We start from the raw sequence: 24,066 nt of genomic DNA on the forward strand, positions 1-24,066 counted from the left end.
CACATATTTGTATGCATAAATTCAGTCTACAACACAACACATCAGCCTAGAATTGTCACTAAGTAAGATCATCAGTGTGAAATATGGTCCTTTTATAGGAACAAAAATGTATGAATCAGAATCTTGTTTAGATACAAAAAAAAAATATTTAGCTGGTATGTTTCAGGATGGATTTGGAATGATCTTTTAACTTAAATTTTAAGTAAATTAAGGAATTTTTCAAATAAGTTACAAAATAAAATAGGAATAGTGCAATAATTTTATAAAAAACAAATGCACAGAAAATCAATTCATTTATATAATTAAAATAAATCATCAGAACCAAATAAACTGTTTGTGAAATTTGTGAGTATTTAATAACAAACGAAATGTGATTTCACACATAATTTTACAATAAATAATACAATAAAATGTATATTGTTCAAACTCACACACCAACCTACATGAGTTTATATTAAACAAATAATTTGATAGTTAACAAAATGTCTTTTCAAACAAGGGAAACAATGAGACCTTCAAATCATGTCACTTAATCATATCGATGAATGCTTTTATCATCACAATAACTGAATTTTTTTTAAACACATGTTGATTCAACAAAAAAATGTAATTCATTGCACATACATACATAATGATAATGTAAACAAAACAACATTCATAAAGTGAAGAAAAAATGCCAAGCACTCATCGACTGTCAACAGTTTTATCCCTTGAGATGACTGACTCATCAAACTTGATCATGAATGTTGTCCCCTTGTGCCAGTGGACAGTTACTTTAGCAGGCTGAAACAAGAGCTCAACAATAAAACAATCATTCACCCCTTATCTAACACATTTTTATTTTAATTAAGTGCATTTTAATTTGATTTAAATTAATTACACTGGTGACCTTATACTTTTGCCTATTTGTGATAACATTTGCAGCACTTAGGAACTACTATAAAGATTGTGAGAGAACTATTACATAAACTGTGTAATGAAATGAACATCAGCACTGATTAAACACACAACTGTGAAACTAATAAATTTACATGTGCTACTTACAAAGTTAGAACCATTAAGAACAGATTCCAAGATACCAGCTGTGAATGCTGCACAATTTAAGCTTCCTGCAACAAATGATATACCCAAATTTTAACAAATTCAAGTGCAACTTTTAAGAACAATTTAACACTGCACTCAAAAATCAAAAGTAACATGTAATGATGTACTTTTAAAGCTGCATCTTAATATTAAAAGCAATGTTATTGATGCTAATAGTTATGAATGTGTATGAATGTGTCACATGAGAAACCTACCTTTGTCTTTAGGAACAGAGATAAATTTATTTACAAGGGGCTCTTTTTCAATGATGTAATCTTTGGGTTTAGTTAAGAGATTTAATCACACACAAACAAAGAATTTTTTATTTAAAAACATTTAGTGCAACTTGAATGACAACACCTGCACTCTGTCACTTGCTCACTCGCCTATAATTTTTCCTGCAGGTTTATTCAGCATAACAAAAAGATCTTAAGCCCACTCAAATCAAAGGTGTATATGGTTGGATATATTTCACATAACATTTCAAGCTTGCAGAGAGAATAGCAAGGTGAAATGAAAAAGTTGTTAGTACTAATTTAATTAGCAGATAATACTAGCATGAATGTTCTGAAACTAAAAAAAAAAACTGGCTGAAACAGTCCCAGAAAGGTGGAAATATTGAACTGGGCAGTGGTGAATTAGACAACTCTCACAAGATGGAGGTACCAAAACAAAGGATACAAGTTCTATCATCATCATTTGCCTGCTCAAGTTTATCTGCTTCTTTACCAAAGACAATCTGCAAATAAGAACATACATTTTACATTTAAAAAACCCATTTACTTCTTCATTCTTAATTGTAATGTTGGAAGAGATTTCTTCCAACACAAGTATTTTGTGTAAACTGACTCTAATTTCAGCCTGCTTTTCTCTCTGGATTTGCTTCCATAGCTTTTGTCTAACCAAAAACAAACTGCAAGTCGTCCCCAGTTATTGAGCCTTATCAGCCCGAGGGTTCGAACTCTGGATTGTTTGGCTCAGCAACCACTAATTTTATTGACTCGACCACGCCCAACCCAACACATCTAATACATGATACATTGATATTTATAATAAATGTACCTTCCAGAAAGTAGACTTTATGAAAATCAGCATGCTTAGTAATTTAATCTCTCTTTTGTATCCCTTCTCTCTGAGGAACAAGACATCCAGCATGTGAGATCCAACATGTTGACCAAGTTCAGATAATCTGAAACAGAGGAAAAACTAACTTTACAAAATGGTGGGGAAAAAAGAAACATGCATAATGCAAGATAAATTTAGTTTTATGTTCCATAATGGTAACAGAGTAGAAATTTACATTCTACTCATAGTAAAATAAGGTAACATAAATATAAAGAAAACCATATTTTCGCTAATTAACCTAATGAATTCTTGCTAATTACAACAAAACAAAATTTTATTAGGATAGAGCTTGTCACTTACTTGTTTTGCAATTCAGGTACTGTGTGTACTCGATTTTGACAATATTGCACAATTTCAGAGAAAAGCAAGGCAAAAGTTGCTATATTTACCTACAAAAAAAGAAAGATTTTGTATTTATTTTGAAATGGAAAAAGTCAAAATAAAACATTGAACAAAAAGTGTATAACTATACAGTTGTATTTAGTAAAAAAAAATGAATGTATAATTTAAAAACTAAAGCCAATGACCTCACTGAGTGTTAAAAACTGACAGCGAGAAATCAACTACTTAGTTCATTATTGCTAATGAAAATAATAAAGATAGTTTAGCTTATAAATTGTTTATTACTTTGTTTTAAGGCCGGCATGACACACAATACTATTTGTGCGTGTGTGGTATGTGGCCTGACCTATTAAAATGAGATTGTTTATATTATTGTTTTGAGTTTATAATTAACTCAATGCAACAAACTCCACTTTGCTAGGGATACAAAGCGTAGACCTTGAATTGCAACCAAACATAAAAACTTCTTATCCACCTCTAGGGTAAGGGTTAAAGGTACCAAAATACAGACCTTATCATGCAAATTAAATAGAAATTATTAATAATTTAATGAAATGTCCTAATTCCCCCCCCCCCCCCTTCTATAAAATCTAAAAGTAAAAGTTTATTTAAGTTTCATAGATCTTAAAAGTCTCTTTTTTTAGAAACATTTTCAGATGATTCTTCTACTTCTAGATATTAGCCCTAAAGGTTATCTATCGTACAGGTACATGAACGAAACCTTGAAACATTTTTGTAACTTTCAAAACCTAAATAAATCCTCTTGATAATGCAAAATAATTACTAAAATTTAGGCCCTCATGAGTCACCTTTTTTAACATTACTAGTCTGGGCCTATTTTACGTACCTAAAATGATAGATTACCGCCCTAAAATATTTAATTAAAAATTTCTTAATTATTTTCAGGCTTTAGAAGTTAAGAGATGTTTCTTTTCCTCCGTTTGTATTTTTTACAGACTGTTTGATAGTAGGCCTAGATCTATAATCTATAGGCTAATCTAAAAATTTAAAATAGACACGAATATTGTCGAATATTAATATGTCAACAATATTATTATTAGATCTAGATTCGGATGATAAAAGATACCTGTGTCCGATAATGGAATCTTCTTTAAAAAAATGGGTGTTGGGTTGTTACTAGTTAGATCTAGTAGTATTGTTACACATTGTAATCTCGACTAATTTCATGGTTAGAAATTAGGGCAATTAGAGGGTTAGGCGTATCACGTGGTAGGACCAGGGTTGGGGTTAGGGATAGGGTTAGCATTGACATTTGCCAGCCATGTGTGTATTTACTAACTTAATTATTTTAATTAATAGGCCTAACCTAACGACAGAACACCCCTTTTTTAAAGAAGATTCCATTCGTATTGAAAAATCACAACCCTCCCAGAACCTGTCTTGTGCTTTCTTAAATTTCAAATCTTTTGTTAAGAAAACTTTATCAACATAGATCTAAATGGTTCGAAAGTTTTAATGCTTTTATCAAAATGAAGGCTTTGTGATTTGCCGACTTAAGTACCTCAGGTTTCCCCTTTCCAAGTGACTTTTCTAGATTTGATGATTTTTGTTTACCCAGAGAAGACATTTTGATATTCCAAAAAACTATCTATTGTGTGCCATTTAAGCACAGAAACATTTGTTTATGGAAATGATCATTAAAATCATTTTCCAAATCAACATACAAAATAACACTAAAAGATTCTTATTGCAAATAGATAAAAACTATTTAAAATTAGTTTGTACAAATTTGGTTTCCTAAAAATAAACTAATTGATATTATTGATAGATCAGGCTGGCTAAAAGAAATCTTATTTTTATTTTAAGTAAAGTTAGAAATCTGGCCAGATAATAAAAAAATATAGTAGCTTATAAATTTGGGAAATGGCAAATAGATTCACAACAAGAGTAATCATGTTTGCGATGAAATAGTGTTTTCATAAGAGATAAACGCGAATTTACGCGTTTACAGAATGGCAGGTATGTCAAGTACACCCCCCAACTAGTCTACATCCAATTGAAATCATATTATTTATTAATAATTAATGATGTGATAGACTAGATCTAGATTCCAGGCGTATTAAAAAAACATGATCAACCCATCTTTTCAATTTTGTTCTGATCGGTGTATTCGGTGTAAGTTACAAATCAGGAACGAAACTATTTTTTATATCCTGAGTAAATAGATATCTTAATACATCTTTAATCTTTAAATTGTTAAACGACACGGGTTCTAGGGGGAATATTGATACTCTATGAATGAATGAGAATAATAATTAATATTAATTAATAATTAAAAATAATTATTTAAGCTAGTCGAATGCTTTGCATTCCACTCTTCACAGATTTCTGCTTTGCTTCAACTCAAGAGAATCTTTTGATTGACAGTTTTGACACCACATCTTACATCTAATAGATAGGCCTACTTACTTGATATAGAATCCTCAATCAAGATCTAAAATAGCTAGGCAATTTACGTCTACCCAATTCAATTAGGCCTAGACCTATATATTTAAATAATAGATCTAGTAGGCTAGGCCTAATAATTAAATAATACAATGATTAGTTATTATGAGGTCCTAGGCCTACAAAGATTAGCCTATATTATTAAGGTCCAGATACTAGATCTAATTGTGTGGTCAAATGTAAAATACTTAATTCTTAAAATCGGGGTCTATGGCATGGTCACACCCATCATTTATTCTAATCTTAGAATCTAGTTCAAATAGTTAACTCCACCTCATACCCACATAACTAATGATTTATTGATACTTCCAATTTAAAGAATAATTTGTCATGCCTACAGGGCCTATATGTTATTAAATATTTTTCACCTACCATGCCCTATAAAATGGCTTATTAAATTTGTCTGAAAAATAAGTTGCAAAGTTTTAACAAGCCGTTGATGTATTTGTATTCATCCAATCATTCAAAATACCGACATTTTGCAAATAAAGTATAGGACACAATAACAATGATACTCCCCCCCCCCCCCCCGTTGTACATAATAAATTAAATCAAAGGGCTGTCCTTGAATTGTGTTAAATACATGTGGTAATTTTTATTTTAATGGTGGTAAACTATGTTGAGGATCATCACTTAATTTTTGGACAATCCCCAATAAAATAAACCGGGATTGATCTCCCCTAAACTTTCTCGAATATTCTTATATAACACAACGTGGGATGGCAACTCGGAATATAGACATGATTTTTAATTACTTAAACTTTTGAAAATAGAATAAAATCGCATAGAAAAAAAGAATTGCGCACCAAGCGTACGCCAAATAAAGATGTTCATAATAGTGTGCAATATTATTAGTACTTTATAAATTTACATGCATTTTCTTTTAGAAATCGGAAATAGCGTAAATTACTACTTCTATTCAACAGAAATTACTCAAAATTTGGTAGAAGGTAGAGGATTTAATCTTTTACTTACATGTGAAACTTCATTTATCTATCTGAAATAGTACTCAAGTTATAGGCTTTTGAAAAATTCAAAGTAGAAAAAGTACCACTTCCGGTTATCGGAAATTGCTCAAAAGTTGTACGGATCTACGATTTTGATAAAATACTTATATATGAAATTTCAACAACCTAGCTGTAACGGTACTCAAGTTATCGTGTTTACACACACACACAGACATACGGACAAGATTGCAAAATTATGTTTTTCCGTATCAGTGCGGAGTAAAACATTGAGATTTGTAAAAATCTCGAATTTTTTTTTTTTGCACAATTACAAGACTTTCTCTATACTTTGTATATACGAGAAAGTAAAAAGGAAGTTGTAATGTTTTTATTGTTTCATTAAAAAGCAAGATTTAGTAACTTGTATTTCAGTGGTAATTTAATTATTGCTATTTTATTATTTGATAAAATATAAAAACTCTTCCCTATTGAAACAATATTTTAGGCTTTTGTGTGTGTTGTACTGCATTGAAGCCTCGGTACAAAAGATTAGTGGATAACATTTTCCCTGCTAATCCTAATGTAAGTATTGCTGTGTTATTTATACCTTTTCATACCTATTCTTTAAATTATTCTTACTACTTTGAGTTTCAGTTAGTGAAGTATTTTACTTATAAGCTAATTTTGTTTATCAACATAGCATTCTTTCACCTTTAATTTTAACCAATTTTATTAAACTGTTACTTCCCAACAGGATGGGCTTGTCAAAAGTAATATGGAGAAGCTGACCTTTTATGCATTGTCTTCAAGGCCAGAGAAGCTGGATAGGATTGGTCAGTATTTGGAAAGAAAATTGAGCGCAGATATCAATCGTCATAGATCGCAGTAAGTATTGGATAGATGGGCTTCAATTTCATATTAATGCTTTTATTTTATGTCATATCATAAAATACTGGTTAGAAGCATATTTGGATATAATACAATGAGTACAACTTATGTTATACGGTAAAGCCAAAAAAAATATTGGCTTTGTGATTTAAATTGCATTAAATTTTGTGGATTGAAAAGTATCATTCAGAGACAAGCAGTAGATCTGGTCCTAGCATTATAATCTTCATTTGCTGTAAAAACTCTCATTCATTTGTCCTTTTAACAACTTTAATGAATGACAGCTTATAGTATCATCTTTTTCTTCAAATGCAGATATGTTTTTATATCGATGGAAATACTGGACCAACTGCTCGTTTCCTGCCATGCTCACTCACTAAACTTGTTTGTTGAAAGTTTTCTGAAAATGGTGCAAAAATTACTTGAATGTGGTGATCCGAAAATGCAAATAAGAGCAACACAATCGGTTAGATACATTTTTTTAAAGGCTTTTGTTGTTGTCTAAATAATTTCATTCTAACCATTTTTATAAAATACAAGTCTAGTTAAAAACAAAGGGTACATCTTAACTAAAGCTGGAGATACATCAAGACATTAACTTTGCTGAATGAAACAGGTACCATAGTATTTAAGTCAGAGAAAGTAAAAGCAGATGGGAGTTGTTCTAGTATCCAAATACATTTTTTTTTCTGACAAGATTCCTATTAAACCAGAGGTATATTTGTTGTTTGCTTTTTAAATTGATGATTTCATGCTTTAAACATGATCTATACTCATATACTCAAATTTTCTGTCATAAGTACTAACTTTATAAATGGATATTTTGTTAAAAACATGTAATGGCTCTGTAGTTCTCTTTTTTTTTTCTTTAAACTTTTGCAAATGTCAACTCATTCTAGTCTGTTTTACTGTTCAGTTTGTGAAATTTGCCAATGTTGAAGAAGATGCCCCATCCTACCACAGACGATACGACTTCTTTGTTTCCAAGTTCAGCTCTCTCTGTCATAATAATAACAGCGACCCACCAACTAGAAGAAAGTAAGTTCAAAATGAACATAAACTGTTTTATTTTAAACGCATTGAAATTTCTAACAAACAGCTGGTCCTGCGATAATTCAGTCACCTTTTTGTATAAGTTTACATAACATTTAAATATTTTGTAATTTAACAGTTAAAAAAAGACATTCCTGCCCTAAAAATGTTTTAACTAAATTTACTTTTTGATTGGTTGACATGATTTTTATGAAGCAAGTCTTAAAAAAATATTTCTGATTTACTATTAAGAAAGGTTACACAAAATTTTATGATAATTAGTGTCTTGCAGATAAGTGAATTAATCATACCTAAAAAATAGGTTCTGGGGTATAGTGTATTTACATTACAGGTAGTTTTATTTTTATGTGACATTTAAAATGCTAAATTTTACAAATGTAATTTCTGTTTAGATATAATTTTATTATATTATTAAAATTTGTCTGGCAATCTATAGATAACCTGTGCATTTATAAATTTATGGTTTTTTTTTTTTACATAACACATACAATAGTTATTAGCAAGAATAGGTTATCTAGCTAATGTTCCAAACCCATTTACTAGATGCAGCCTATTGATTTAAAAAAAGTTAAATTTAGAAAAAGAGGGAAGGTCATAGCTTTGTGTTTGTTGTATCTAAAGTAGAGCTGACTATTGATTGAGGCTTAAAAATAGAGTATCAATAAGTCAATTCTTTTATGAGTCACACACAGCTCATTAATGTTATTTATGAACTAATTGAGTGGTTCAGTATTTACTTGCGTAATGTCAGTCCTTAATAGTCTTGGAATTATTTTCTTGTAAAATTTAATTGGAATAATTATAACTAACAAGTTCTAGTATGAAGTCTTATTTTTTTACTTTAGTTTGTCAAGTTCCATTTTCCCACAAATTACAAGTAAATCTTGACATGACAGCAGCTGAAAAATGTTTTACAGCTTTTTCTTATTAGGCCTATTACATGTTTTTCATTCTGCCTTTTAGAAGGGTTTTTGTTTTACCTGATCATAAAAGGTTGAGCTATTCTGTCTACCTATGTTTTTTATTGCTGGTTGTGGTGTTTTCACTGAATGTTTCCCCTACCACCTGTTGCCCCAATACAAGCATCTCCTACACAAAGTTTGTCAATCAAAAAGCCCATCTGTAACCTTGAGTTTTGATTAACATTACTGCTCATACAAATGACTTTTATGTACTTGTTTTTTTTTGTTACGGTGTCTTAACAGTAGTTTAGTATACTCTTTATGTATACCCTCAACTTTTAATCCATATAGTTTGAAATGTTTTGTTAGGTCACCAAAATAAAATAAGCTAAAATGTATTCAAGTACCTCATGCAAATGATTACATTTTAATTAGAAATTATTCTTCTGTTTCCATTATAAGTAATGAAATAAGAAAATAAATTTATAAATATATTCTCTAGTGTTAAATCTATTTAATTGATACTGTAGGTTTGATGACCCTATCTTTTCATTATTTTTGACATTTTATGAAGTAAATTTGACCTATTATATCGACAAGTATTGCACTTATTTCTTTTTGACTTTATGATTGCAATTGATTTCTCTTCAGCAGAGCTGTCAGAAATGTCTTATAAAAATGTAATGTTAATGGTAGGCCTGTACAGTTTGAGAAAATGGTTGTCCTTGTTAACCTTAAAGCTTACTTCACAAGAATTTAGATTTTCCTGTTGTTGTTTTTTTGTTTTTTTCACCTTCTCATATATAATCTCTTGCCCGGGTATTTTATCTTCAGCTGTCTTGTTCATGCTAAGACTATGTTAGGGAGGGGAGGGGGCTGGGAGTGATCAATAAAATCAATGAGGTACTTGCTGTGTCTAGAAAAACTGGCTTGCAGGCATTGTGAGTGAGAGGTGACCACCAGTGGAGAATCATGTTGTTTGTGATGGGTTTCTCTTGCTTTTGTTTAATGTGTTGTTGGCTCCTATTGGTGCACAGATTGTTATTAATAAGTGCAGTTAATATTTACATAGTATTCTATCTTACTGAAGTGTGCTGTTATTTACAGTGTACTCTATCTTATTGACTTGTGCATTATTTACTTGGGATTAGAACCTATTGAAGTATTCCATTTTTTTTTTGGCATTAGGTCTTATTGAAAGATACAGATTTCTGTTTAGCATTAGTACTTATTAAGTGTGCATTTATTGATTTGGCATTAGATCTAGCTCTTTTTGCCGGGTTTAGTTATTTACTCTTAATTCATCTAGGTGTTTAAGTTATTTTTAGTTACATGGATTGTGTTCAAGGGTTAAAACAGTAATTTAAAAAAAAAATGATAATTTTGAATCTAAGTCATAGTGATAATTGTTCTTTTATTTAATCTAATACCTTACTGTAGGGTAGTAAATTTAATTATATTATATCTGATATTAGAAGTTTTACCTGATTTAGCATAAACAATTAATCTACAAATTAAAATATACTTTGTTTTAAATAAAAATACAGTTATTTGCGGCTTGCTAGAGACATGTTAACGATTACAAGAGATAGAATCCTATTGGTGTTTGGGATTATTGATTAGAAGATTAAATTTTAATCCTCTAAGGTATTCGTTGTGTGATTCAACTTTTGCTGGCCAAAAGATTGATTAGATGTTTTTGTACAACTGATCTAAAGTGTTAATACTAAGCTTGGTTCTATAGAAATAGTTTTCACTTGTGAATATGTTCTTGGCTTTATGTAACAGTTACTTTTGTAAAATGGAGACTAAAAACTGAAACAAGTTTCAAAAACAGAAAAATAACTTTTCAGGATGACAAAAGGGATATTTTTATATATTAAGAAAGAATATATTCAAGTAGGCCCCTAGGTTTAAAAAAAAACAAAACAAGAAATTGGATCTAGGGGTTAAGTGTTAAGATGGTTGTCACAAAGAAAGCTACCATTGTGGAGAAAGTATTAAGTGCATTTTGCTGTCGCCGCAGACTCCGCCAGGCTGGACTGAAGGGTCTACAAGGTGTTGTCAGGAAGACCATTAGTGATGACTTGCAGGTCAACATCTGGGAGGCCGTGCACATGGACAAAATTGTTCCCTCACTTCTGTACAACATGCAAGAACACGGGTTAGTATTTTTAGTTTAGTTGATGCAAAATGCTTTTATTCACCGTTTAGAAACTTAGTAGCTTGATATTTATTCACCCATATTTTAATTGATTTTCTACTTTATTCTTTAAATAATTAAAACTCATGTTAATATTAATTCTGTACTTTATCATTCATATAATTAAAATTCATCTATTTTTTTTAATATATAACCTAACTGTTTCCATTGGAATTTTTTTTTAAGTGGATCAATCCCAATGTAATTTAAATAACTTTAAGTACATCCTTTGTAATCATGGATTAATTTTTCATATTCATCAAAGTAGGTAGCACTATTTTATTTGAAGTCAATGTAAATAGGGTATGTCTAATCTGTTATTTCGGTGTAGAAAGTCATTTTAAATCCCTGTCTCCTGTGGTCAGACCAGCAGATGAAGATGGAGACGCTGAAAGTCCTAGAGAAGAAGATAACCCAGCCCATCTAGCCGAGGTCGTGTTCCGAGATCTTATTTGCCGTGCTTCCTATGGAAACATCAAGTCTGTTTTATCACCAGTATTAATGTAAGTACAGCATCATACCTTCTCAGAAGAACTAATTAATCTTGTAAGCATTAATTTTTTATATAATGATAAAATAATTAAAGCATTTTTGTCTGAATCAGTTAAGAACATCATCCTTCACATTCTTTCTTAAATGTAACATAGGAGGAGGGTAATAAAACATGTCCAACGTTGCTGAAGAACAAGCAGTGGTTTTGCAATCAGCAATCCTTTCTACACAAAATTTCTTTCAGTGGTGTTCTTTGGGGGCAGAGTCTAGATCCTTGTCTGTTGGTGCAAAATGCTTTCTTGTCGCACATATTCCATATTATCAGAAGCCAACCACAAGAGTATTTTGCTAGAACCAACTTCATGTTCCAGAAACATAATGTTGCCGTACCTATTGTATGGCTTGTCTGAGGTTTACTCATTGTTCCTTTCCCTCGAGAGAACAAATTGCAGTATTTGATGTATTATTTATTCAATCAACATTTTAAGTATCAGTTGTTGTTAGGAGCATTATTTTTATATACAGTCACCTAGACAACCATAACCTGTGGGTACCAAATGACTTTGCCATTCGAGTCTTCAAGATCATCATGTTCTCTGTACAGGTTGGTACAGCTTTTTTTTTCTCAATGTCTCTATACAGTGAAATGTATCATAAATACAGAAGCCACAAAAAATTTAAGCTAAACATTTGAAGCTGGATTATTCTTTATATTAATGTCTCATCAGCCTGAAGTCTTGTGTGTCACAAATTTGATTTAAACTGTAGGAATATACCATTTTGAGGACTTGGCAATCCATAAGCAGAGTTTGTGTGACCTCTTAAAATTCCAAGAGAACCTGGAGTTCTCATGACATTAAAATAATTGTTAAAACCTGTAATTTTCCTGAAATAAAAAAAAAATCTAAAATTGTATGAACTCCGCAAATCTGACTGAAATTTTTTTTTTGTTCCATTTTTTTGGCAAGTTATACTTAGATCTAGAAATATGTTTCTGTTACTACATCATATATAAATCTAGGGATTGTGTGGCATGTACATTACCCAGCCCTCTTTGCTCTCTCTGTCTTAAGTTAGGCAATTAGTGTAATTTGAACCCAATACTTATCAAGTATTCAATCATGTCATACCCTTAAAATTTGTTCTTGATTATTGGTAGTTTGTGTTGTTTGTAATTTAGTGTTTAGCAATTTGAACTAGGAAAAATACTTTGCAGTATTCAAAGTGGTCATAACACAAAGCTGTTAATTTCCCCCCAGAGCCAGTATGGTTATTTGGTTGTACAAATGCTGCTTACCCATGTAGACAAACATGCAAAGAGTGATCCTCGTATCAAGACATGCATTGTTACTGTTCTCTATGAGGCTGTACTTATATCCGCAGGAAATTCTACTGGTCAGTTATCATTTTATTTTCTCTTCAATCAAACACAGCAGCTTTTTTTCTTTCTACCTAAAATCCAAATTAAGAATACCATGTCAGTCCTTTGTAAGTAAAGTTCCCATTCAAACCTGTTCCCATTGGGCAGCTGAAATAGAGTGCATCTGTTTCTGTGACCTCGCCATATGAAGGGATAGTGTAGTCAGTCCGATGCCCAGCCGCCTTTACTTTCCCTGGGTTGACTCAGGGATGTGCTATGACTCTAGTCAGGGACCCAAACTCAAGACTTTTGGGTTAGAAAACAAATGCTCTACCATTCGACCACACCATCCATTAGAGCTGGGTAAACTCAGGTAGTTCTAATACAGGTAGGACAATGTCCTGCGCCTGGTGGGGGGAAGGCAAGCCTGGTGCGAGCCCACGGATAAGAAGCGACCAAACCAATTTCTTCGTGAGGCTCCCAAGCCCACACATTTGCCAGTTAATTGGAGTTCGCTACGTCGAGTCCTGCCTGGCTAATGGTAGTCTAACTCCTGAGACAGTATTCTGTGCTATTTGAGTCCTAATACTAGACCCAAGACTTTCCTGGTTAGAGATTGTGTGCCTTACCATTTTACCATGCTGACTTGTAAATTAACTAAATAATATAAAAATTTTATTTTTTGCCTGCAGGCCCATCTGTGTTGGAAGTGTTCAACAACCTGCTCCGCCACCTTAGGATCTCCATTGACAGGAAGAGCTCAGAGGAGCACCAGCGCAATGAAGAGATTAAGTTTGAGGAAGTGGTTGTCAACACTATTGGTGATTTCAGTTCTACATCCATTCCCAAACATCATCTAGCTGATATCAAATCCTAGTATTGTAATACTGCCTAAATGTACTAGATATGATACAATCATTTCTTACCCTCATCTTCCATACAATAGCATCTCATATTGAATGTGAAGGGTGTGTGGTAATGATTTTCTTTTGATTTGCCAGGTGAATTTGCCAACAACTTGCCAGATTACCAGAAAATTGAGATTATGATGTTTATAATGGGCAAGTTCCCACAGTTTACAAATGAAGAGGAAATCGGGTTCGTTTTGCTTTCATTCATGATTTGTTTTTAAACTAAAAATATAGTTTATGATTGGACATATTTTTATTTGAACATAAAATACACCTGAATGTTTCATTTGAGTGATAAATTGCATTCAAACCAGATATTTACTTAGCCAGCCTTATAATAATATTTAAATTGTTTTCTCTGTAAAAATATCACTGGTGGGAGCTACAGGGTCAGGAATTGGATAATGGTAGTGATCTAGGGAAAGCATAGCTATGGGTCAAATAACTCTTTAAAAAAATGTTACATTAAAGTTAAATATAACCTAAGAAATGCTAAATTCATGTTTTACTTTTTTTAAATTAGAAAAATGGACAAGCAGTTATCTGTGAACTTGCTTAGGACTCTTCTCAAGGTGAAGGAAGAATAATTTCATGTCTTCAAATGTTTCTAATTTATCATGTGTTTTAAATTTCTCCCTGATTTGTTTTGTCCTCTAAAGTCTTTCTTACATGTTGACGCAGGTGGCCACTAAATACAAGACAGTTGGCCTCTCCCAAGCCTTCCCACCAGAATTTCTTCATCCGTTGTTGCGCATCTCATTAATTGATGACCCAGGCATGCGCATAATTGTTCAAGAGATTCTACATACACTATTTGACCGCCATGGCAATGCATTTAAGTTAAAACACATCACGTAAGTTACAGTGTTTTATGTCCCCATCATAGTTATTGTTCGCCTTTTTAAAAATTAACACATTTTATTAGACTGTATATTTCATATAATTTTTTTAGATATAATTTGACTGATCTATTGTGACTGCTGTTATTCAGGATATTTTTCAAAAAGTTTTTTAATGTTTTTAGTTTACCAAAGGACATAGCTACTTTACACCTGACTATCAAAATTAACAACCGTCATGATTTACTCTTCATGAAAAAGGTAAGTTATCAAGCTGCATACATCTATGGCAAGATTGATATTGTAATTAATCTTTAGCTGTAGTAGCTAATGTATTTTTAAAATCTACTAAAATGATAGATTTGTACTGTCATAATCTGAGATAAAGTTTTAAAATATTTTTTAAATTCGTAAATGAATTTACTTAAAAATTTAATTTAAAAAATTATTTTTGATTGATCGCTTAAATTTCAAAATGGCCAGAGTGGGATGCAGCTGTACTGGCACATTCTGGAGAACCTGCAGCTGGAGTCAAATCGTGTGGACAACTTTGAGGCCATCTACTGCACCATGTGTCTGATATGCCTGGAGGTTGGTCAAGATGAGGTTATCATTGAACTGGTGCGGCTAGCACTAGACATCCAGGTGACCCTCAAACTTTACTCACATTTCTCTAATCATAATTTTTATATTCTTGATAAGCTCCTTATGAGCTCTTTAATTTTATAATGGTTTAAAAAAGTATTTTTTAGCGCAATTTCCATTCTGGAGAATTGCGTTTATTAACTCGTCTTTTCTGGGAATGGATGGATGTGTGTCCGCAGCTTTAAGTCGTATCTCCTCCTCAACGAAGCAATATCGATGACTAGTTCCAAAAGCAATTATGTTAAGCAAGTTACCAGGATGAACATAGGCCAAAAAAATTCCGGGTTTCTTTCATGGATTTCCCGGAAAAGTCAAAAAACATAGAAAAAATGGGGGGTCGGCGTGGTCGAGTCGGTAAAGCTCATGGTTGCTAAACCGAAAAGTCTCGAGTTCGAACCCTCGGGCAGATAAGGCTCGTTAGCTGGGGACAGCCACTCTTCTAGGAGAGACAACTCCAAAATTAAACAACTACTGCCTTGTAGTTTGTTCTTGGTTGGACAAAGGCTATGGAAGCAAATCCAAAAAAAAGAAAAGCAGGCTAAAATCGGAGTCAATGGCCTCGATGGCGCATAAACAGTTGACACGTAACGCTTAATTGTGTTGGAGGCGTGGTCGAGTCAGCAAAAAGCTCATGGTTGATAAATTCGAACAAAGTCTCGAGTTCAAACCCACTGGCAGATAAATCTCGATCCCCCTCAAACACTGATAATTAAGAACGAAGAAGAAGAAGATAGAAAAAATGCAGTTTTTGGCCCATATCTCGGCAACCAGACCACTTAGCGACTTGAAACATTTACCAATCGATTCCTGCCATAATTTAGAACAATATTGCCGAAGAAAGTTTTCAAAAATATCCTTTCGTTCGGTCACAACATTTTTTTTTAATTAATTAAAAGTAGGCATTTTTTCCAACCACACCACACGCGTCATCACGTTCAATAGCTGCGCCATCACGTTCAATGGCTGCGTCATCACGTTCAGTAGCTAGGCGCGCAATGGTTTTTTCTCATGTAACTCTATTGTAAATAAAACATGTATTTTAACCAATGGTTTTACTAACCCTGCTCTTGATTTACGCTACGACAGAGCTATTTTTAGATAACATAAGGAAATTGCGCTAAAATTGTCACTAGACTTTTTAATTACCTTGTTTGTTTTTATCGCAGCAAATGGCCTTAAACAGTTCTCTTCCAGTCACCCATTTGTGTGCCATTCATAGTCTTGTTGCAGCATTCTTAAATGTTCTCGGACAATTGACAAGCGCCGGCTCCTTGTATCATAATGTTTTGAGGGTGAGCATTTTTTCAAATTACTGATGGATGTACTTAAATTTGAAACATTATTCATTTCTCTTAATAAAGAATGTCACATGTTAACCTTCTAGTTGACCAACCCCCAACCAGTTTATTTATTATAATTATACCCAATATATGATTTATATTACGTGCAAGTCAGTATTTTCTTTTAAATTTGAAATCACTACTTTAGTTTGCTTCCCCCTGCTTTAAGCTCGAGAAATATAAACCATGCTATTAAAATCATATTGTGAAAAATGAACATCCACAATTTTAGTGGAGCAATTGCAACTTGTCAATGGAAATTGATAGCAGTTAGCTAACAAACATTTTGCATTTATTATTTTTTGTCCGCAGGTTGTAGAGAACAGAGAAAATGATGCGCCATACTTATTGCCAGATTTTGCCTTTAACCGCAACAATCGACCTCACAGGTTTGTTTTGTTTTTGGATTTGTTGTCAGCTGATGTATGAATGATCCAACCCATTTTATTTTAATTTTACACAGCTAATATATACAGAATTATGATTTTTTTGGGGGGTTCTTCTGTGGCCTAATATTTATTCACGGGTGTTATTTTTTGTTACAATAAATTTAGAAATAATTTCAAATTATAAAGCATGTAAAGTTTCACTCATAAAAAAATAATTTAGAATTAAATTGATCCAACCAAATGTATATTATATTAAAAGAACGAACTCTAAATCTTTTAATAAGCTTTATGATTTCCAAATAGCCTAACTCTGGGAAGGAGCAGTACTACTTACCTTTTGACTTTGTAAAGTGCTTCAAAGTTTTGTAAGATAACAAAAATATAAGAATTGAAAGAATTTCTTTCTGCATAACGGCTAGATTTGTATGTTGTAGAACGAAACAGTAAGAACTATTGATAATAAAATTTAATCATGGTAATTAAAATAATTAAACAATTCCCATGTATATATTTCTGCTAAAGTTGTGCTGGCTTTGCTCTGTTATTCTTTAGCTTTGTTTACCTTGCCTTCACTGTACCTTGTGTGTTTTTTGGGTAACAATTTGATTTACAGTATATATGGTTATCCAACATTTGAAATTTTTAAAAAAATCACATTAGAATTTGAGTCCTGCAAGTGTGTTTTAAAAACTCATGGTCCTCATCTGTTTTATTATTCATTTTGACCTTTATTTATCATTTTTGCATAGGTTATATAAATATATATTTAATTGGTTATGGTAATTTAAATTAATTTTATTGTATTTTTATATAAACTTTTATATTTTGCATTTAAGTGATGGTCTTCATCTATTTTTATTTAAAACAAATTTTTTAACCTTTTTGCATTAGGATAGGTTATGGTTATTTAATAAAATGGTTAGTGACTGGGGTAAACCACAGTAGAAAATGTGATAAAACTGTGGCTGGGGCTAACTTATAACCCATCTCCTGACCACTCTCTCTACAGCTGGTCAGACCTCGAAGAGTCCGAGCTGTAAGTACACTGCCCATGCTGCATGCTTATTCTTGCTGTCTTTCAACAAATCCATCCACGCAACCATTTTTTTTTTAACTTGACTAAAACAAAATTTCTTTGAATAGACAACGAAAACTTACAGGAAAGTTTCTCTTTCCTAATGTTTTGCATTTCTAACAGTTGTTTTGTTAAATGTTGCATTTTTAAATTGTTTTTTTTTTTTCATTTGTACTTTTTTCAAAAACAAATACAAATATAATCTTGTGCTGAGTATTAGTTAAAGGAGCACCACTATTTTAGTAAAAACAGAAACACTTATTTAAAAAATATAAATAAAACCACAATCTTGCATAAGCAATATAACAGTTACACTTTTGAAAATGTTAAAAAAAAACTCATTTTAGTTCCCGTGTATAGCTGCATTTGATTGGTCTGACTCTAAAATCTTCACATTAACAACGGCACTCTTTACAGCACATGATGTTGCCACAGCCACAATATCTTCCATATTAGTGAATTCTAAGTAAACAACTATCTGCTTTTCAGCGCACAGAGAGCTTCATCCTATTTAGCTGTTCTTACATATAAAATCTCAATTTAGTGGATATATAATTTAGTTGCAGCTAGTTTACTCATCCGTTTTGATTATAATTATTACTGCTAAAAAAAAAATTTCATGCATTTTGCTTACATTAAAAACAAATTATTTACAGGTACAGTTATATAGTTTCTAAGGCTTTTTTAGTTCATCATTAATAAGGAAAATTATAACTGATTATCCAGTAATACTTTATTTAACGCTTTTTAAGACTTGTTTTGTCTAGTAATTAGTGAATGAATCTAGGGTGGTTGAATTTTCTTTCAGATTGTCGAAATTATTTCAGTGGTGTTCATTCTATACAACACAAAATCTTCATCTAATTTTATTTTATTTTTTTATTCGACATCATCCATTTAGGTTAAAAAAAGGTGTTGTCAACTTGCTATCTTGAAATTTATTTTTTGTGTTATTAGTTAAATGGTATGAATGTTTGTGTCATTAGTTCATCTGGATGATTAGCATGAGACGTGCCATACTCTGAAACTCATCCATAGTTTTGGAGCTTTGTGCTACATCAAACCTGAGATATTAACAAGTTCTGTGTTTTGTGTTTATTTTGTTTACAGGTTACTTTTTGTTTTGTTTTTATTAACATGTCCTAATCCGAGCTCTTCTAGTTGTGGGCAAAAAAAACATCTCTTAAAAATTGTGAAAATGTTTTTAAAATAAGTAAATAATCTTATCTACATATTTACCTTTATGCTGATTATATAAATACTATTAAGTTTTTATTTTAAAGTTTTTAATTAGAGAAAAAAAAGTGTATTTTTCACCTTAAATGATCTTGCAGTATAGATTATAAATTTTCTTTTTTCCTTTTTTTTCATATTGATTGGGCATATATTATGTAACACTATGGGGGGCGGGTAGTGGTTTATACCTTTGTTAGATGGAGTTGGGTTCTGATCATGGGAAATATAATAGTTACATAGCACATAAGATGAATTCAATTATTTCAAAATCTCTGTTCATGTATAATGATTAAACAAATATTTTTTTAGTCAAAACACAGTAACAGTAATTTTTAAAAAGCATACCAAATGCCTTTTGTAATTCATTGTTCTGTGAAGAAAGGGGTTGTTATCCCCCTTTTTTACATTTGTATGGGTTTTGTAGACATAAAATATTTTATGGGGGGGGGGGGGGGGGTCCAAGTTGTTATATAATATGTGCATCATCTCCTATGCTTTATATCTTGTAAAATTTGAATACTTAAAACTTAATTCACTTTCTTATATGTGATGCATACTACAGCAGTATTTTTTTTTTTAATTAATTAAAAAAGAACATTAGCCCATAGCAAATTGAATTTTTTTTTTCTACCATCAATTGCTTGCTCAATATTTGTCCACCTTTCAATTTAACATTTTTAGAAGTTTTACTGTAGTTGAATATAAAGTAAGTTTAATGTATCTGTATCATGATTTGATAAAAGATAGGTAGACTCAAGTATTTAAATGGCATTATCTTTAAAATCATTTATATTATACATTTTTGTATTAGAATTACTAAAATAATATTCTGTTGTTTTTTTCAAAGGTGTCTCTGTCATGTATATACTAGATAAATGTTTTGTTTTTATTCAAATGTTTTGACAGCTACCCCAAAAACTTTGAAGTTAAAGAGAGTTGCTTGTTTCATCAAGATAAGTTGGCTGAATGCCTGCGTAGCTCTGGCTTAGATGTTACAAGACTAAGCACACCATTCTCGGCTAGACCAAACTTAGGCTTTGGGGGTAAGTCAAGTCAGACTGTTTTGTTGGTCTATTAAAAATGTGTTAAAAATCTCAATTTTATTTCATTCAAAACTGCTTCCTTTTACTACTTTTACTATTTATGTTGATTAAGTTAAATACTGAACCACCTAAATCTTTTCATGGATTGGATTCTCATTGAGTGTGATAATAGTGAAGCTGGACTGAAGTTCAGGGAATCAAACTATGAAAGTAGAAAATAAGCAACCCAAGACTGATTGCGTTTAACATAAGAAAACTCACTATTCTAAACAAATCTTGTTTAGCTATCTACTAAAGACTCTTGCAATTTTTTTTCCATAATTTTCCGTTTATTTATGCTGATAGAGAAGTTTTAAGTTATAACATCCTCTCATTGTTTCCAGAGGTGTTTACGATGTGTCTTTATTCTTGATAGTAGGCTCTGGTGAAGGGGGAACTAGTGTTAGTGATGTTGGTTCCATTAATATTGAAATGGAAGGAACTGATGGTTCTCCGCATGTATCTGTAAGTAACCTGACCATTTGCAGAATTTTGCTTAAGATTTACGTGTTTCTAATATTTAATGAAAAAATTACTTAAAAAATAGTTATATGAATTAAACTTTTTGCTGATTTATTTTCATGTAATGCAACCAAATTTCTATGTAATTTATGTATATAGATTGTATATTTTTTTTGACAAAAATTTTCAGATTTTTCCCTTGTCTTTTATCAATAGAGTCTTCTTTTTCTTCTTCGTTCTTAATTTTTAGTGTTGTAAGGAATCCCCCTCCAACACAATTAAGGATATGTGTCAACTGGTTATGCGCCATTGAGGCCATTGACTCCGATTTCAGCCTGCTTTTCTTTTTGGATTTGCTTCCATAGCCTTTGTCCAACTAAGAACAAACTACAAGGCAGCAGTTGTTTGATTTTGGAGTTGTCTCTCTAGAAGACATGTGACTAATTCTTTAGTCCCCAGCTAACGAGCCTCATCTGCCCGAAGGTTCGAACTCGAGACTTTTCGGTTTAGCAACCATGAGCTTTACCGACTCAACCACACCGATGGAGTAATTAATGTCATTTGTGAAATCAATTTGTTGCATATGTTTTAGATGAGAAAGGGTTATGCTTCTAAAAGTGTTTTGTTTCTATCTTTCGCTACAGAAAAAGACGGAGGAAATAACTGTGGAGTCTTTGAAGAAAATGTTGGGTAAAATGTTTATTTTTTTTTACTTACATCTCCTAGCCTATGTAATCAAAAGTGCTCAAAAACTTTTAAATGACTTCTTCTCTGTGTGTTATTGTAATGTTGTAAAGGAATTTCTCTCCAATTTAATAATTACTTGTTAACATGCTATGCGCCATATTGCATGTTGACTTAGACTTCAGCCTGCATTTCATTCTGGATTTGTTTCTGTAGCCTTTGTCCATCTAAGAACATGTGATGTGCTTCTATAGCCTTTATCATACCCAAGAATAATCTTCAATGCAGTATTTGTTTAATTTTGGTTTCTCTCCAAAATTAAAACATTAACTTAAGCTATTGGGTTTTATTTTACATTGTATTGAATCTGTCCCTTTAAAGCTATAAATTCTGTTAGTAAAGGGTTGTTTTTTAAATTATTTTTTACAATTTGTCTGTTTTAAAGCTGAAGATAATTCTGTTGGTAAAGGGTTGTTTTTTAAATTATTTTTTTATAATTTGTCTGTTTTAAAGCTGAAGATAATTCTGTTGGTAAAAGGTTGTTTTTAAAATTATTTTTTTATAATTTGTCTGTTTTAAAGCTGAAGATAATTCTGTTGGTAAAGGGTTGTTTTTTAAATTATTTTTTTATAATTTGTCTGTTTTAAAGCTGAAGATAATTCTGTTGGTAAAGGGTTGTTTTTTAAATTATTTTTTTATAATTTGTCTGTTTTAAAGCTGAAGATAATTCTGTTGGTAAAGCTGAAGAAGAAAAACACAGGAGAGAAGTTGTTAACATGTTCCGTTCTGCCCCATTTGAAGACATTGTTGCTCATTCAAAGGTAAGCAACTATCTTATTGCCAGTAGAGTTTGTGAGAAAAACATTGTTATTCTTAATTTGATCCTAGTCACTACTTCAGCCACTCTGTCCTTGTCAGATAAAATACAGTGGTTTTTCTATAACATGAGCATTTGTTTTTCTGATAAAAATTATATTGCTGTTCCCTTTCAGTCAACCCATTTTCATAACAAACTGAATGAGATTTTGGACATGGTCTCCCAGGATAGACTGACCTCTGAACCTCAGCAGGAAATGGTTTTTCCTAAACTTTTTGTGTATTAAGATGCTGAAAAGATATTACAGAGTAGCACACGTATGAAGACATTGTAAATAATTATGTAATGAAATTATGTTGATGGGGAGTATTGTAATGGATTAGTCATTTTTAAAATTGTCAATGCTCAATTATTATCGATGCATCTTAGGTACCAAATATTTAAGTCTTGTAATTCAATTACTATTTAAGAGAACACTCATTTTTACAATGTATATATAGTTTTTAATAATTTTGTTACATTTGGACCTTGATAATGTTGGTAGTGAGTAGATGATATATGACAATAGTGTACTTAGTTTTCACTATAATTTTGTGTATATAAGAATCATTTGATAAAGTAATTAAAATCTAGAAATCAATATGATTTTCATTGCTGATGTTTAAAAATCCTAATCCCCTAAAATTATATATGGACACAAATTTCATCTTAATTTCCAGTATTTAAAGAACTAGTCTCTAAAGAATTAGTCACATGTCTTTGTTTATGTCTTTTTAGATACAAATAGCATTAGAGTAACTGTAAATTGAAATTGATCTCGGATCTTTGTCACATTTTTATTTATCAGCTACACATCAAAAAAACATGACTAATTTGCTACAACGAAGTTCATTTGTAATAATTTTGTTTGATCAGCATTTGAAGGATATTGATGAATTGTGTACAATAACGGTATGCTATTAATATATTTACAATGTGCAATCCTAGTTTGTGATACCAGTTTTTTTTTGTTTGATTAAAATTGAAAAAATACAAACTGTTTCATTTTATTTTCAAAAGGGCACTTCAGGTTGTTGCCAGAATTTTAGCTTTTTTTGTATACATTTGGTCTGCTAAACTAACCTCTTTGTTTCTTATTTTGATTGAAATTTTTACTTGGCTTTTCCCCTGAAAGTGAAAGGCTTAAGCATCTTTCTTATAACTTCTTAATGTGTAGATTAAATCTTACCAATACAACCCAATAGTGGTTGGTGTTGAGGTAAGTATTCCTGCTGAAAGTTTTTACAGGACAGTTGTGCCTTATTTAAAATAGAGAGTTAAAAAGCTTTTACTGTCAATAATAACAACAATAAAGAACCTTTTAAAATAATCAACACACAAGTAGAGGAAGTAAAAGATTTCACATATTTAGGCAGCAGTCTCAATGATGAAGGTGACTGCTAGCTGAAATTAAATCAGGCATCTATAAAGTCAAACAAGCCTTTGCAGCCATGCAAAAAACCTGATGAACAAGAATATCTCTAAGAACGAATGTAGACTTTTAAAAGTAATGTCCTTAGCGTCCTACTAGCGAATCCTGGAAAGTAACAACCGAAACCATCAGATCACTGGACTCTTTCCAAACTAAGTGCTTGTGAAGGATAAAAGCGAGTACACTGGCCTAACACCATCTCAAATGATAAATTGGAGAGATGGAAATGGAAGCAGTTTCTAAATTAATTGAAA

The 24,066-nt window shown here is 31.6% G+C and overlaps 2 protein-coding genes across 4 annotated transcripts; one reads left to right on the forward strand and one right to left on the reverse strand.

Annotated features, from left to right (window-relative positions):
- Positions 1 to 330: 330 nt before the first annotated feature.
- On the reverse strand, positions 331 to 4,178 carry LOC131927051 (trafficking protein particle complex subunit 5). The gene is made up of 7 exons (XM_059282707.1): positions 4,073 to 4,178; positions 2,509 to 2,597; positions 2,146 to 2,272; positions 1,765 to 1,822; positions 1,299 to 1,358; positions 1,045 to 1,109; positions 331 to 783 (listed from the first exon to the last, which is right to left on the reverse strand). The coding sequence occupies exons 1-7, from the start codon at positions 4,136 to 4,138 to the stop codon at positions 685 to 687; spliced, it is 564 nt and encodes a 187-aa protein (XP_059138690.1). The 5' UTR covers positions 4,139 to 4,178; the 3' UTR covers positions 331 to 684.
- A 226-nt stretch (positions 4,179 to 4,404) lies between these two features.
- LOC131927052 (protein EFR3 homolog B) lies at positions 4,405 to 23,368 on the forward strand. Of its 3 annotated transcripts, none has more exons than XM_059282708.1 (23): positions 4,405 to 4,530; positions 6,469 to 6,545; positions 6,718 to 6,848; positions 7,167 to 7,317; positions 7,768 to 7,889; positions 10,833 to 10,970; positions 11,375 to 11,512; positions 12,027 to 12,105; positions 12,761 to 12,896; positions 13,554 to 13,682; positions 13,863 to 13,959; positions 14,296 to 14,344; positions 14,454 to 14,626; positions 14,797 to 14,872; positions 15,095 to 15,256; positions 16,423 to 16,548; positions 16,909 to 16,985; positions 17,995 to 18,021; positions 20,203 to 20,339; positions 20,755 to 20,843; positions 21,485 to 21,530; positions 22,242 to 22,345; positions 22,517 to 23,368. In XM_059282708.1, exons 1-23 carry the CDS (start codon positions 4,524 to 4,526, stop codon positions 22,625 to 22,627), a joined length of 2,382 nt encoding a protein of 793 aa, XP_059138691.1. In that variant the 5' UTR covers positions 4,405 to 4,523; the 3' UTR covers positions 22,628 to 23,368. The 3 variants fall into 3 exon arrangements, with proteins under 3 accessions (XP_059138691.1, XP_059138692.1, XP_059138693.1); XM_059282709.1 differs by having other exon boundaries at positions 20,758 to 20,843; XM_059282710.1 differs by lacking the exon at positions 17,995 to 18,021.
- The last annotated feature ends 698 nt before the right edge of the window (positions 23,369 to 24,066 follow it).

The sequence above is a fragment of the Physella acuta genome, unplaced genomic scaffold, assembly GCF_028476545.2.
Source record: "Physella acuta isolate Inbredline_101_S28 unplaced genomic scaffold, ASM2847654v3 ptg001368l, whole genome shotgun sequence".
NCBI lineage: Eukaryota > Metazoa > Mollusca > Gastropoda > Physidae > Physella > Physella acuta.

What these genes read in the sequence shown, in the direction of transcription:
- LOC131927052 (XM_059282708.1), top strand. An exon ending in ATCAATCGTCATAGATCGCA is followed by an intron (nt 6,849 to 7,166) that starts GTAAGTATTGGA and finishes CTTCAAATGCAG; the next exon opens with ATATGTTTTTATATCGATGG. An exon ending in GTTTTATCACCAGTATTAAT is followed by an intron (nt 11,513 to 12,026) that starts GTAAGTACAGCA and finishes TTTTATATACAG; the next exon opens with TCACCTAGACAACCATAACC.
- LOC131927051 (XM_059282707.1), bottom strand. Translation starts at nt 4,138, where the DNA reads ATGTCTTCTCTGGGTAAACAAAAATCATCAAATCTAGAAAAGTCACTT. An exon ending in TTGGAAAGGGGAAACCTGAG is followed by an intron (nt 2,598 to 4,072) that starts GTACTTAAGTCG and finishes CTTTTTTTGTAG; the next exon opens with GTAAATATAGCAACTTTTGC. An exon ending in GTACCTGAATTGCAAAACAA is followed by an intron (nt 2,273 to 2,508) that starts GTAAGTGACAAG and finishes CCTCTGTTTCAG; the next exon opens with ATTATCTGAACTTGGTCAAC.